Source organism: Trachypithecus francoisi, unplaced genomic scaffold (genome assembly GCF_009764315.1).
Source record: "Trachypithecus francoisi isolate TF-2019V2 unplaced genomic scaffold, Tfra_2.0 Lachesis_group2, whole genome shotgun sequence".
NCBI lineage: Eukaryota > Metazoa > Chordata > Mammalia > Primates > Cercopithecidae > Trachypithecus > Trachypithecus francoisi.
This window is the reverse complement of record NW_022681465.1, coordinates 111,295,336-111,308,118: the sequence shown is the minus strand read 5'-3', so window position 1 is coordinate 111,308,118 and position 12,783 is coordinate 111,295,336. Positions and strand designations below refer to the sequence as shown.

Below are 12,783 nucleotides of genomic sequence, written 5' to 3'. Positions count from 1 at the left end.
GAACTCCTGACCTCAGGTGATCTGCCTGCCTCGGTCTTCCAAAGTGCTGGGATTGCAGGAGTGAGCTACCACACCCAACCTATTCTTGTTTTCCAAAATTATTTTAGCTACTCTCATTCCTTTGCCTTTTCATATACATTTTAGAATAAGCATATCTGTATCTTTTTTTTTTTTTGTAGAGACAGTTTGAGACTAGCCAGGCTGGCCTTAAGTGATTCTTCTACCTCTGCCTCCCAAAGTGTTGGCATTAGGCCAGACGTGGTGGCTCACACCCGTAATCTCAGCACTTTGGGAGGCCGAGGTGGGTGGATCACTTGAGGCCAGGAGTTCACGCCCAGCCTGGACACCATAGAGAAACCCAGTCTCTACTAAAAATACAAAAAGCAGAGCTTGAGACAGGCCTGAGCCCCCTGATCCAGTCAGGACAGAAGAACCTACCTTGAGATTCATTTTTATCTATTTATTTTTTGAGACAGTCTGCTGTCACCTAGGCTGGAGTGCAGTGGCGCAATCTTGGCTCACTGCAACCTCCACCTCCTGGATTCAAGCAATTCTCTTACCTCAGCCTCCCGAGTAGCTAGGACTATAGGCTTGTGCCACCACACCTGGCTAATTTTTTTTTTTTTGAGTCTTGCTCTGTCACCCAGGCTGGAGTGCAGCAGCACGATTTCGGCTCACTGCAAGCTCCGCCTCAGGTTCACACCATTCCCCTGCCTCAGCCTCCCAGGTAGCTGGGACTACAGGTGCCCTGGCCACCATGCCTGGCTAATTTTTTTTTTTTTTTGTATTTTTAGTAGAGACGGTGTTTCACCATGTTAGCCAGGATGGTCTCAATCTCCTGACCTCGTGATCCGCCCGCCTCAGCCTCCCAAAGTGCTGAGATTACAGGTGTGAGCCGGGCCTAATTTCTTTGTATTTTTAGTAGAGAAGGGGTTTCACCATGTTGGGCAGGCTGGTATGGAACACCTCACCTTAAGTGATCCACCAGCCTCGCCCTCCCAAAGTGCTGGGATTACAGGCGTAAGCCACTGTGCCTGGCCTCTACCTTGGGATTCAAATGACAGGAGACCAATAAGTGACTTTTTCCTCAAACCAATTAGATGGAATCCTGTCACCTGCTAACGGAAGCCTAACTCACATGTGAAGCAGATAGCTTAGAATAGGCCACCACTGAACTGGTTCGGCAGGCCCCTCTGGATGAGCGGGTGTTGGCCACCCCACAGTTCCACAGCAAACAGCAATCTTGTCTGCTCTGGGCCTCATCCCCATCCCACCTCCCACCAAAAAGACACAGGCAGCCAAAGGCAGCGTGGGCGGTCGTTGGTATGCATCATACATTTATTAGTGAATATCCCTCTGAAATCAGCAACAATATTAAAAAAAATAATGATTGCACTACTTGGTCAAGCAGAACTAGCAACTTTCATTTTAAAAAAAGTACAAATCTGTTAAAAATTTCAATCAGTATACACATATATATAATACAACATACTAGTTATGTTAAATGCTACAAACCAATGTGAATCCCATGGAATGGATAAAACCACACATTTAAGCTTTAAGAACCATTTTTTTCTCTATATATTAGCATTTTCTCAAATACATACATGGGAAAAATGAGGTAACTGTAAAATGTGCAAGGAAAAGGGCCCCCAAAATTACATATATTTCTATATATATATGTAATTTTATATATATATAAAACCTTTCTAACACAGAACACAGGCGCTGGGCCCAGCCGGGGCTGGGGGAAGGTGCCCACTGTCATGCCTAGGCCAGAAGTTGGTAAATAAAAGAGTAAACAATGGCAAGCCCCCACCACAGGAAATCATTGGTAACATGTCATCTATAGCAAGGTCGGCAAATCACAAACATCCTAAGTAATTGTTGTATAAATCTTGGTTTTAATGATGATTTTTTAAATGCTGTGTTCCCCCCCAACAGCTGCTTGTTGGAATCACTGCTGCAGCCGACACACGGTCTGCGAGCCTGTTTCCGCCTGCCCCAGGAACCGTAAGGGGTTTGAAAACCTTTTGTTGGGGTCGGGAAGGGAGGGGTTGGAGAGGGTGGTTCTGTGTAAAACACGTGGGTTTTCAACACTGCTATAAATATAGAAACGTCACCTGGAGTTATATTACAGTAAGACTTTGGGTTCTTCATGGGGGTGGGACCAGGCTGACGGGCCCCACGGCAGGCTGGGGCGGGAGGTGGGAGCCAGGGCCGCTGCCGGGAGAACGAGGGTGGTTGGAGCATCCCTGAGGCAGCAGGCGCCAGGGGCTGCCTGCTAGGATGTGCCGGCCCCACACGCAGTTCGTTCAGGGCAGCAACCCCAGCTGGGTGTAGGACAAGAAAGGATTGGGACCAGGGAAGGAGGGTGGGAAGCTCAGCCAGACCCTACAGCGGCCTCCTCCAGAGCTTGGAGGACAGGGAACAGGTTGGGAGGGCCCCCGGAGATGGGGGTCCACGGCCTTCCTGGTCCCCATTCTCCTGGGACTTTCTTGGAGGAGACTCGCCCAGGCAGGTGGGAGACGGGCCCCGGCTGGAGGGAGAAATGCCCTGAAAAGCGTCGGGTCCCGGTAGGCTCTAGGGACGTGTGCAGTACAGTGCATGGCAGTTATCAGCTGAGCACAGACCCCCAACCCTGCCCCACGACCGCCGGCCGCCCAGCCCAGCCCGGCCTGGCCCGGCCCGGCACACGCATGCATGCAGGCTGGCCAGCACCACCGTGCTCGGCCCCCTGGGCACTTGGTCCCAGTTGGTCCCTATACACGCCCCTATTAAACCAAAAGAAAACATAAATTGTCTTAAATATCCACATCCCCAAATCCTACACGCGATTTTGGGCCAAATGAATAAACAAAAACTGCTGCTCCTCACGTTCATGCAAAACAACAGAGGGAGAGGAGACTGGGCACGGGTCTGGCTGCATCCCCGGGAGGGACAGCCACCGGGAACACAGGACTCCCTCTCCCCGTATGGCCCAGGCCCCTCAGGATACGTGTGCCCCAGCTCGGGGCTAGGCTGGGACACTCTCCAGCCTGAGGGTAGGGCTGGAATGTTGTGCCTGGGATGAGGGTCCCCTAGGGAGCCAGACTCAGCCCTCACAGCAGCCAACACAGAGCCGGCTGCCTGAGTTCACTGTTTGGGGTCAAGGAGGGAGGATTCAGCCCTGGGGCTCAGGAAATGGCCTCGTGACACCATCAGTCTATGCACCTGGCAGTGCCACCTGGGCAGAGGGCACACCATTTCAGAGCACGAGACCTTCTGACCCAGGATGGTGCTGTCTGCCCATCCTGAGGCCAAGGATCTCCACCAGCCCCAGCAGGGGAGCGGACCCCTAGCTCTCAGTGCCAGCAGGAAAAGGAGGGACCCAAGGGCGCACAGGAGGGACACCAGGTTAGGGACACTCAGGCAGCTCCGTGGCGGGCGGACCGGCAGGCAGACTAGGGAGGGAGTCTTTGGAGCTTGGCAAATGCAGGGGCTTATTGCAGGGACTCCTTGCCGGGCTGACCCTGGCACCAGCTCTGGAGATACAGGCGGGAGCGATGGGGCAGGCCTGGGCCACTCCCTCCCGTCCTCCCTGGGCCCTACCCCCAAGTTTCCAGAGCTTCACGCAAGGTTCTCCCGCGCGGCTGTGTGGCCTCACTCAGCCTCCCTGGGCACCTCGGAGGCATCGGCCCGGCAGATGGGACACGTCCGGTTGGCCTGCGGGAACATGCATGTCAGGCGTTGCTTTCACCAGCCCCAACCCATCACATCTGTGCAGCCACCTGGAGGGACTTGGTCCCCTTGGAGCCGGAACTTCCGAGATGACGACAAGGACAAGGAGGGAAACAGCCCAGGCCTGCCCATCCATGCCCTGTCACTGCACGAGGAATGCCCAGGAGCCGGCCTGGGCAGTGTTACCTTCAGCCACTTGTCAACACACTTGGTGTGGAACTCATGGTTGCAGGGCAGGACTCGGAGCAGCTGCCGCGTCTCGAAGTCACTGAAGCAGACCACACACCTGCAGAGGGGCACGGAGCGTCACCTCCGCACTGAGGTCCACGGGAAGGCTCAGTGGAGTGTGACTCCCCTGAGAGGGGCGTCCCATGGCAGCCAGCTATGTTCAGAGGGGCGGGAGGCGGGCATGGCACTCACAGCGTCTGCTCTGACTGATGGCTGTCCGGGTTAAAGCGGTATGACGGGAGCTGCTCTATGTCTCCTTTGGTGAGGCCGCGGGGCTTGGCATCTCCCAGCCGCTCGGCCAGGTTCAGGAGGGCCTGCATGCGGGCAGGAAACGGTCAGCGGTGCCCAGGGCTGCAGGTCTCCCAAACCCCACCTCCCAAGCATGGGGATCCACGGGACCTCATAGTTCTCCATCTCCACGTCATCCACGTCCAGATCCAGGCTGATGGTGGGCCCCATTGCTGTTGGTGACATTGGCAGCATCGAGCTAGAGAGAGACAAGTGTGGGGGCCCAGGGTCAAGGTCAAAAGGAGTGGGGTGCACAGAGCCGCTCTCCTGACTCCCTCCTTGCAAACAGAGCCCAGAACGTTGCAGTGGCGAAGGGAGCCCAGCTGGTGTGCCTGTCAGGCTTGGGGGAGAACGCAAGATGGCTTCAGAGGCCCTGGGGCCCCTGGAGCTGTGTTTGGGTCTAACCACTGGAGATTCTAGGAGAACAGGGCATCAGGGACCTCGGGTGGATGTGCTGATACTTACAGGAAGTAGGGCAGGAAGCTGGGGTAGTAGGGTGGTGGGGGTGGTGGTGGGGGCGGCGGGGGCAGTGGCTGCTGCAGGCGGTATCTCTGGGTGCTCAGTCTCCGCGGCATCATGTGAGAATATGGCTGCAAGAGGGGTCAGGTGCAGGTCAGCCCGACGGGCCTGCCTCCCAGATGGCCCGGAGCCCAGGTGGGGTTCCGGGTGGCACTCACCACACCAAAGGACAGCTCCTGGTGCAGCGGGTCATGGGGCAGGTAGTGCAAGGGCACTGATGGGGAAAGGGCTGGGCCAGGCGCAGAGGTGGAGTAGGTGAAGCTACCCAGGGAGTGCTGGTCCCCACGCAGGTCCACGTCATTGTCGAGCCGCTGTAGGGGCTGGAAGAAGCAGCACCGGGTCAGGAAGTCAGTGAGACAATGCTGTCCTCGCCCCGCCTCCCCCGACGCCATCCCCCTCCATCATCATTCCCCTCCAGCATCGGACCCCTGCCGACTCACCATCCGAGGGTGCTGGGTCTGCAGAGACACAAACTGCCCCAGGGGCGCCATGTGGGTGGGCTGTGGGGGTGGGGCCGGTGGTGGGGGATGCAGGATGTAGTGGTCACTGGAGATGAGGTGGGGATAGGCCTGATAGGGCACAGGCAGCTGCTGCATGGTGCACGCCTGGATAAGCTGCTGAGAGAGGGGACAGGAGGCTGAGAATGTTCTCCTGGACTCTGGGCCAGGTCTATGCCATGCCACCCAGCAAAAGGCCCCCACCCTGCACACACCCAGCAGCTCCAGGGTGTGCACAAGAAACCATGTGGAAGGCCTATCCCTGTTCTAGGCCACCAGGCAGGACACTACTCTTCAGGCCCACAGCCTCAACTCCTGGGCCTCTGCCAAGCTGTAAGGCTTGTACAGGGGTACAGGGGTACTGGAAGGTCCCTGAACCTTGAAACATTCTATTACCAAATGTGAATACACGTATGCTTTCCTGGGGAGGCCAGGCAGGCGCTCTGACAGCCTGGACGGCTGGATAGCTCAGCCCAGTTCAGGGCTGCCCTGGTGGAGGAGCTGGGAACACTCACCGGGGGCGGGAGGCAGCAGAGGGGGTAGTGCTGCCCGCTGAACATCACGGAGCATGCTGGGAGCTGCTGGGCACTGCAGCCAGGGATGTGTTGGCCTGTAGGCAAGGGGAAGCCTTGGGTCGTCACTGTGGTGACCGTGTAGGACAGAGGGACAGGTCCCTGGTGCACCTGTGGGTAGAGAGAACGCCAGGAAAGGGTGAGAAGGAAGCTGGCCGTGAGGGCTACTCTCAGAGAAATCGTCCTGCCACGATCAGCTGCTGGCTCCCTTCCCTTCTCCACAGCGGCCTACCTCAGTGCAGACTAGACTGTGCCTCTACCCCCAGGTCCCCGGGGCAGAGAAAGCCCTGTGGGAATCCAGCTCTGCCAGTCATCCACTGTGGCCCCTTCCCCGGGCCTCAGTTTACCTAACTGTAAAACAGGGCTAATAATGCCTCCCTGAAACGTGAAATGAAGCAAGCTAGGTGAAATGAAGCAAGCTAGGTGAAATCAAGGCCTTGCTGCCTCTGCTTCTTAGAATGGCTCACAGGGCCAGGGGCACAGGGGATGGGGTTCTGCCTACCTGCTCGTGGAGATCAACCATGAACGGGCTCTGCTGGGTGGCTGGGTGCAGCATTCGGGGGCTCCCGCCGGCAGGAGCCGAGGCTCGGCGCTCCTCTACGGGGAGGTGTGGAGGTCGGGACAGCGGCTGCTGGGAGGGTAAGCGCTCATCCCGGGCAGGTGGGCTGGCCAGGGGACCCTCGAGGCTGGGGCTGCACCACAGAGAGGAGGCCCCGATAGGACTGAGGGGGGCCACTCGTGCACAGAGCAGGGAGAGAAGCCAGGGTGACTCCCCCCATGGGGAGGGAAGGCAGCTCAGGGCCCTGCGCCCCACCCCTGCTGGCCCCCGTGCCCCAGCATCAGAACTGTGAGGCTCCTTCCTACCTTCCCCAGAGCTGGCCCGGGGTGCTGCCGGGTCCCGCAGAGAATCGCCGCTGACCCACGGGGGCAGAGGGTGGCCACCTAGTCACTGCCAGAGCCCATGGTCGCATCAGGGGGGCAGGGGGGTGGAGGGGCTGGGCCGGGACTCACAACCCTAGGAGGCAAGGAGACAAGGAAACTGAGGCGCCTGGTCAACATAGTGAAACCTCATCTCTACTAAAAATACAAAAACTAGCCAGGCATGGTGGCGGACACCTGTAATCCCAGCTACTTGGGAGGCTGAGACACGAGAATCACTTGAACCTGGGAAGCGGAGGTTGCGGTGAGCTGAGCTGAGATCGCGCCACTGCACTCCAGCCTAGTGACAGAACGACACGCTGTCTCAAAAAAAAAAGAAAAAAGAAAAAAAGGAAACTGAGGCACAGAGGAGTCCAGGTGCTTGCACCATGAGGGGTCAGGAGACAGAACCCAACCTCTGCAGTGTGACCCCAGGGACCAATGGTGTTCAGCCATGCCCCTCCTCCGAGTCCTGGGGTCCAGTGCTGAAAAGCCAGGACAACTCAGCCTGCCAGCACCCAGGCCTCCTCAGTTGTGAGCTCAGGGAACCGGCCAGTGTGCTTCCAGGCCAGTGGGCTCCCCATAGGCTCCCGCTGGGCGGGGTCTAAGGGCACCCTGTCTCGGAAAGGGGCTTAGGGATGGACCTTTTTCTGCCTTATACCAGGGGCTACAACTTGGCCTTCAGGTGGCAGCTGGGGGTTCCTGAGGAGGCTCCAGCATCCTCCCTTCCCTCTGGTTGGCTCCAGCAGGGATTCCAAACAGGCCTGGGACCCAGTTCTCCTCTTATGGGCGCCAGGCAAGAAGTTCTAACCTGCTCCTGCCCTTGGGGGCTTCCAGTCCAAGGCAAGACACTATTCTTTCTTTCCTTAACCTGCTCCCACTGTGCCTACCCAAGTGTGACTTCATCTACCTTTCAAGAATGTATAGCTGGCCCATTTGACAGAGGAGGAAACTGAGGCTCAGCCAGAATAAACTTGCCCAAAGCCCCACGGTAGCGTTAAAGCTGGGAGGTGGGCCAAAGACAAGCCTCTCCCTGTGCTCTGCTGCCAACAGAGAGGACCAGTCCCAGGCTTCATGGAGGCAATGAAGGAAGCCGGCCTGGGGAGACTGGAGTCTGGCATGCAGCGAGGCCCTTGCTCTGGGGCCCCCAACCCAGCCCTCAAAGTGGGAGGTGGGGCCTGTTGAGAAAAAAGGGAAGCAAGAACCGGAGAGAGGAAGTTGAATAGGAATGAGTTGGGCAGGGTCTCCTGCCTCCGGCCAGAGCCGAGGGTCCAGGTGGGGGATGTTGAGGGACCTGGCTCCACCTCAGGGTTCCGCTCAACTCAAAGTTGGGACGAGGCCCTTGACGGAAAAGCTCTAGAACCTATCAGGCCCTGCAAAGCTGAAGGATGCGTCCGACAGGACCAGCTCTTTGTTGTTCCTGCCACAGGGAGGCCCCTTCCATCCCTTCTCCCATCTAACAAAACTCCTATGCATCCTTGATACCCAGCTTTCAATGTTGCCTCCCTATTGACACAGCCAGCCAGTGTAACTGTCAGCTCAACACCTAGTTGCTTCCTGCCAACAGCAGCAAGAACCATTTCCTCTGTGCTGCACTTCACAAGCCTGGGCCCTGCTTCTCAAAAGGAGCCCACATGGGAGATGGGGCCCGGCCAGCAGAGGGTGTGGGCAGGGCCAGGGACCACTTTGTGTCCAGCTCAGGGCAGGCCTGATGGGATAAATGTGCACGGAACAGAGCCAATCACACAGGTCTGAGGCCACCCAGTCTGGCAGCGATGACTTTAATGCCAACGACTGAAAATTGGGAGATTACAAAAAAAACCTGGCTTCTCATGGCAAGTCTGGTCCCACTTGTTTCTGCCTGTCCCCTTCACTGGGAGCAAGAGCTTTCCCTCCAGGTCACCCAGGCCCATCCTCTGCCTGCCCACCATCAGGGACTGGGTTTGTGACCCCTGGCCTGGGCCAAGTGCACATCATGACAGCCATGTCTACGCACACAGCCTCCCTAATTCCTGCCGACAAACCAGCCAAGGAAACAACGGCCAAGGGAGACTCAGGAAATCTCCAAATAACTGAAACAGCAGATGCCTGGCCCATCCCAAGCCTCCTGGACCAGACGCTTTGGAGGGATGGGGAACAAGGGCACCCAGATTTTTATCAAATTCCCCAGAAGTTGTCACAGCACAGCTAGGATTGGGAATTTCTACCTTAGCTAACCTCAGAAAGCCTGGGAGCCCGCAGTTCTGCTGGTGCGGAACAAGCACCATAATAACTATGCCGTTTCCCCCGCGCCAACTTGGTGAGTCCTCCCAGCAGCCAAGACACCAAGGCTGGGAGAGGTGAGGTCCAAGGCCAGTCAGCTGGAATCGTGAGGACACAGGGGCATGACCTAAGCAGTCTGGCCGTAAAGCACCCATGATTAGCCACCAAGCCAGCAGTCTTGACTGCTCCTTATGCCAGGATGTCTTGCAGATGGCTGAGCAGTGCCAGACCCAAGGCACTCTCACGGAGGCCCAGGCCTGGGGGTGTCTGCTCTGTAGACACCCTACAAAGGCACCCACTCCCCAGGGCAAGGAAGGTGGTAAGGAGCTGTGAAAGCAAGCCAGAAGACAGAAGGGCCTCCAGCTGTGGGTAAGAGCGTCAGCCCTCACAGACTCACACACGACAGTGACTTCTAGCTAGATTCTTGCCTACAGACCATGGGCAAGGGCTTCCCCTCCCGAGCCTCAGTATCTTCATCTGTAAAATGGGAACAGCCCAATAACTACCTCCTAGTTTACCATCAGGGACTGCTCCAAGGCAACAGCAGAGGCAGCTTGTAAAGTCTGAACTTAGCTTGGGTGTGAATGATCATTATTAGAGACTACAACACACTGACCTCCATTTCCAACCCTGAGCAGAGCTTGAAGGGTGCCACTTCCCGGGCAGCAGGCTACTCTAGGGGAATACCTCAGTTGGGAAGAGTGGATCCTGGTTCTTTAAGCCCTGCCAGGAACAGGGGTGGCATAGAAAGGTTACACCCACTTCACAGCTGAGAAAACTGGGGCTGAGAGAAAGGAAGTAAGTTACTCTAGGCCACAAGGCCAGAGGGAACAGAACTGGTCCGTCCTAGTTGGCCTCCTAGGCCCAAACTCCCCCAACCCATAACTCCTTGTGGCATCAGTAGCTGGAGGAAATCACCTAATCCCGGGTCGCCAAGCTATATGGGAGGCTGGGAGAGCACTCTCTTTCAGGCACCCATCTTTAGTTCGGTGGTACAGAGAAGCAAGCAAGGCCCAGAGTTGGAGCTAGCAACTTGCTCAAGGTCAAACAGCAAGGGTGGCCAGGTGGCCTCCCCTAACAACTGCTCTGCCAGTCCACATTTCTGTGCTGTGCTGTCACGGAGGTCTGTGCGATCAAGTCTTGAGAGTCCCGTCGCTGAGCCCCGTCCGCCCTGAGGCATGCAATGCATTTTGCAGTTAACACCACCCCTCTACACCCACCCAGGAAAGCCGGCCAACCTTTTAGGTCCAGCGCCCCAAGCACCTACCCTGACCTCGGTCTAAGAGCCCCAGGGATCTGTTTGCAGGAAGAGACACTCCCTTTTGCAGATAAAAACACAGTCAGACCCTGGGGGCATGAGCAGACACAGCCAGGAAGAGAAGCGGGCCCCCTTCTTACTTCCCCATACCCCACTCCAAACAAGCAGGCTCTGCCCAGCGCAAGCAGAGCTTCCCAACTGGAAGCCGCTGAGGGCCGGACCACCAGACGACGAGAGAAAAATCCCCGGGTGACCTTGGTCAAGGAAATCCTTTTGCTTCTGAGAGCCTCAGGTGGCACAACTGTAAAATGGGGGTAGAAATCTTTCCTTCCCAGAGCGCCCAAATCAACCAGAAGAGTCAAGAAGAAACCAGGTGGTCACACTAGTGGGGGAGGAGACCAGTGTCCCCGGGGAAGGGGGGGGGCTCTCCAACGCGGGCCAAGTGCATATTGTGGGGCTCTGGGAAGCTTACCCAGCCACCCCTCTCCAGGCATAGTGCTGGGGAGCCGAGGCGCGGACGTCTGCCCCGAGAGGGGCCTCCCTCGTCCGCTTCCCACTCTTTTGTGCCGCTCTCGGAGGGACACCGGGGGCGGGAGGCAAGACTGCAGCGCAGGGGCCGGAGCGCTGTGACTTTAAGAGCCGAGGATCCCGGACCATGTGCTCGGCGAGAGACAAAAGCAACAACAAAGGAAGTGGCGGCCGCAGGGGGAGGGGGCGGCTCCTTCCTCTCCAACCGCAGCGCTCAGCCGCAGGAGAGGGGAGACCTGGCCCAGCCACGGGGGGCCCGGGGGGGTGGGGGGTTCCTGATCCCAGGGGTCTTGCTGTCCGCAGTCTGGACCGCCCGTGATTAACCCCTGCGGAGCTAGCTAGATCACGGCCCCCATTCCCAGGGGAGGGGAACAGGAGGTCCATGAGTAGGGAAATAGGGAGTTGGGGGCCCTGGCCCCGACTCACCTTTGGCCGCCCGGCCACACGTTGACTCCTTTGTTTCCGATCTAAGACGGCCAAACTGGGCAGGGGGCGCGGGGGGGGGGGGGGCCTGCCTGGACCCTTTAAGAGCTCCCGCCCTGCGAAACAATGTGCTCGCCTCCCCACCCCCGGGTCCAGGGGCAGCCCGGCTCCTTCCGGGGCCTCTCTTTGTTGTCCGCCCAACGGCGTCTGCCTCGCGAGGCCCACACGCGGTCAGTCTCTCTCGGCCCAGGCCCTCAGGGAGCGGGAGGCGGCGCAGGACGCAGCTGGGTCTGCGCGGCAGCCGGCGGCTGGCCCTTTAAGAACTGTCCGCGGCAGCAGCGGAATGTAACAAACCCCACATTTGATTCACAACATTCGAAGTGGCGGGGTCGCGCGCCGGGCGGGAGGGGGCTCGCGGGGGCGCGCCAGGAGGATACGGCAAACAGTAGCCCGCTGCAAGCCCGCGGGGGCCCCGCCCCGCGCCGGGAGCTCCGCCCTGAGAGCCAATCACTCGCCGCGACCACGCACGTGACTACTGGGCCGCCATCTTGAAAGATTTTTTTTTTAACCTCCTCGCCCCCACCTTCGCACTTAAAGTGGCCGCAGCCCTAGTCAAAAGCAAGGGGCGGGGCCACACGGACTGATATAAAGATGGGGAGACCCCAGGGTGGGCAAAACCGATCGGCTGCAACTCGAACTTGCTATGCAAACTCGCTAACTACTCGCACCTCTGAGGCTCAGTTTCCCTGCCGAAGAAACTGTACTGCAGCAGAACCGGCAGTACGGACTTACTGTGTCATGGTCCCCTCCTCGGGGACAGGGTGCCGCCTAAGATACTGAAGTGCAATGGGTCTGACCTCTGACGGGGCGAGAGCGGCCTCAAGCCGGCCCAAGTGGTTAGGCTAGCTCTAACAACCCTGGGCCGGCTACCTTCCCGGAGATGACGTCACCCCCAAGAGCTGCAGCACCGCGCTGACATCATGGCTCGGCCGCCCCACATCTCCTTGTTTATACTATGCGGCGTCTTTAAAAAGCTGGGACGGCCCAGATTGCCCAACAGACCAATGGCGGGCTACCCATGCAAACGAAATAACGACTGCCGGGCAAGGAGATTGGCCCTGCTCGCGCTGACGTCACAGAGACGCTTAACCGCCCCGCCCCCAGCGTGGCGGCGAAGGAAGAGGGGCGGGGCGGGGAATAGGTTGTAGCTTAAAGCAAAACTGCAGTCACCGGGCGCTCTAGTTGCTAGGCTGGGCTTGAGAGTTGGGTGTCCCCGCGGAGACCTCCCTACCCAGGGAAACTGGGAACTAAGCCCAGTGAAGTCTCTATACTTTAGTTTTCTGTTCTTCTCAGCAGCTATGAGACGGAGGGATTGCTAATAGCCAGTTATTTTAACAGATGGGGAAAGTGAGGGCCTTCCCTTACTCCAGATCACACAACTGGAAGTGTGGCGGAGCAGGAATTTGAACCTAACCCAAAGCCAAGGCTCTTTCTCCTTTGCCTCGAAGCCCACCCGCCCGGGCAAAATTTATACAAAATGAGGTATTACCTCCATCACAATTATATAAGC

The 12,783-nt window shown here is 57.8% G+C and overlaps 1 protein-coding gene across 3 annotated transcripts; it reads right to left on the bottom strand.

Moving 5' to 3' along the window:
- Positions 1 to 1,312: 1,312 nt before the first annotated feature.
- On the bottom strand, positions 1,313 to 12,311 carry RNF44 (ring finger protein 44). Of its 3 annotated transcripts, none has more exons than XM_033180096.1 (11): positions 11,217 to 11,694; positions 6,689 to 6,839; positions 6,327 to 6,516; positions 5,768 to 5,935; positions 5,196 to 5,369; positions 4,914 to 5,075; positions 4,702 to 4,826; positions 4,348 to 4,435; positions 4,141 to 4,262; positions 3,907 to 4,006; positions 1,321 to 3,705 (listed from the first exon to the last, which is right to left on the bottom strand). In XM_033180096.1, exons 2-11 carry the CDS (start codon positions 6,793 to 6,795, stop codon positions 3,643 to 3,645), a joined length of 1,299 nt encoding a protein of 432 aa, XP_033035987.1. In that variant the 5' UTR covers positions 6,796 to 6,839; positions 11,217 to 11,694; the 3' UTR covers positions 1,321 to 3,642. The 3 variants fall into 3 exon arrangements, with proteins under 3 accessions (XP_033035986.1, XP_033035987.1, XP_033035988.1); XM_033180097.1 differs by lacking the exon at positions 11,217 to 11,694 and adding an exon at positions 12,006 to 12,311 and having other exon boundaries at positions 3,409 to 3,705; positions 6,327 to 6,455; XM_033180095.1 differs by lacking the exon at positions 11,217 to 11,694 and having other exon boundaries at positions 1,313 to 3,705; positions 5,196 to 5,372; positions 6,689 to 6,795.
- Between the last annotated feature and the right edge of the window lie 472 nt (positions 12,312 to 12,783).

Excerpts from the sequence above, each read along its gene's own strand:
- RNF44 (XM_033180095.1), bottom strand. The coding sequence starts at position 6,795 with ATGCGACCATGGGCTCTGGCAGTGACTAGGTGGCCACCCTCTGCCCCC. Across the intron at positions 4,263-4,347 it reads TGGAGATGGAGAACTATGAG|GCCCTCCTGAACCTGGCCGA; the intron begins GTCCCGTGGATC and ends GCCCGCATGCAG. Across the intron at positions 3,706-3,906 it reads GTGTTGACAAGTGGCTGAAG|GCCAACCGGACGTGTCCCAT; the intron begins GTAACACTGCCC and ends ATGTTCCCGCAG.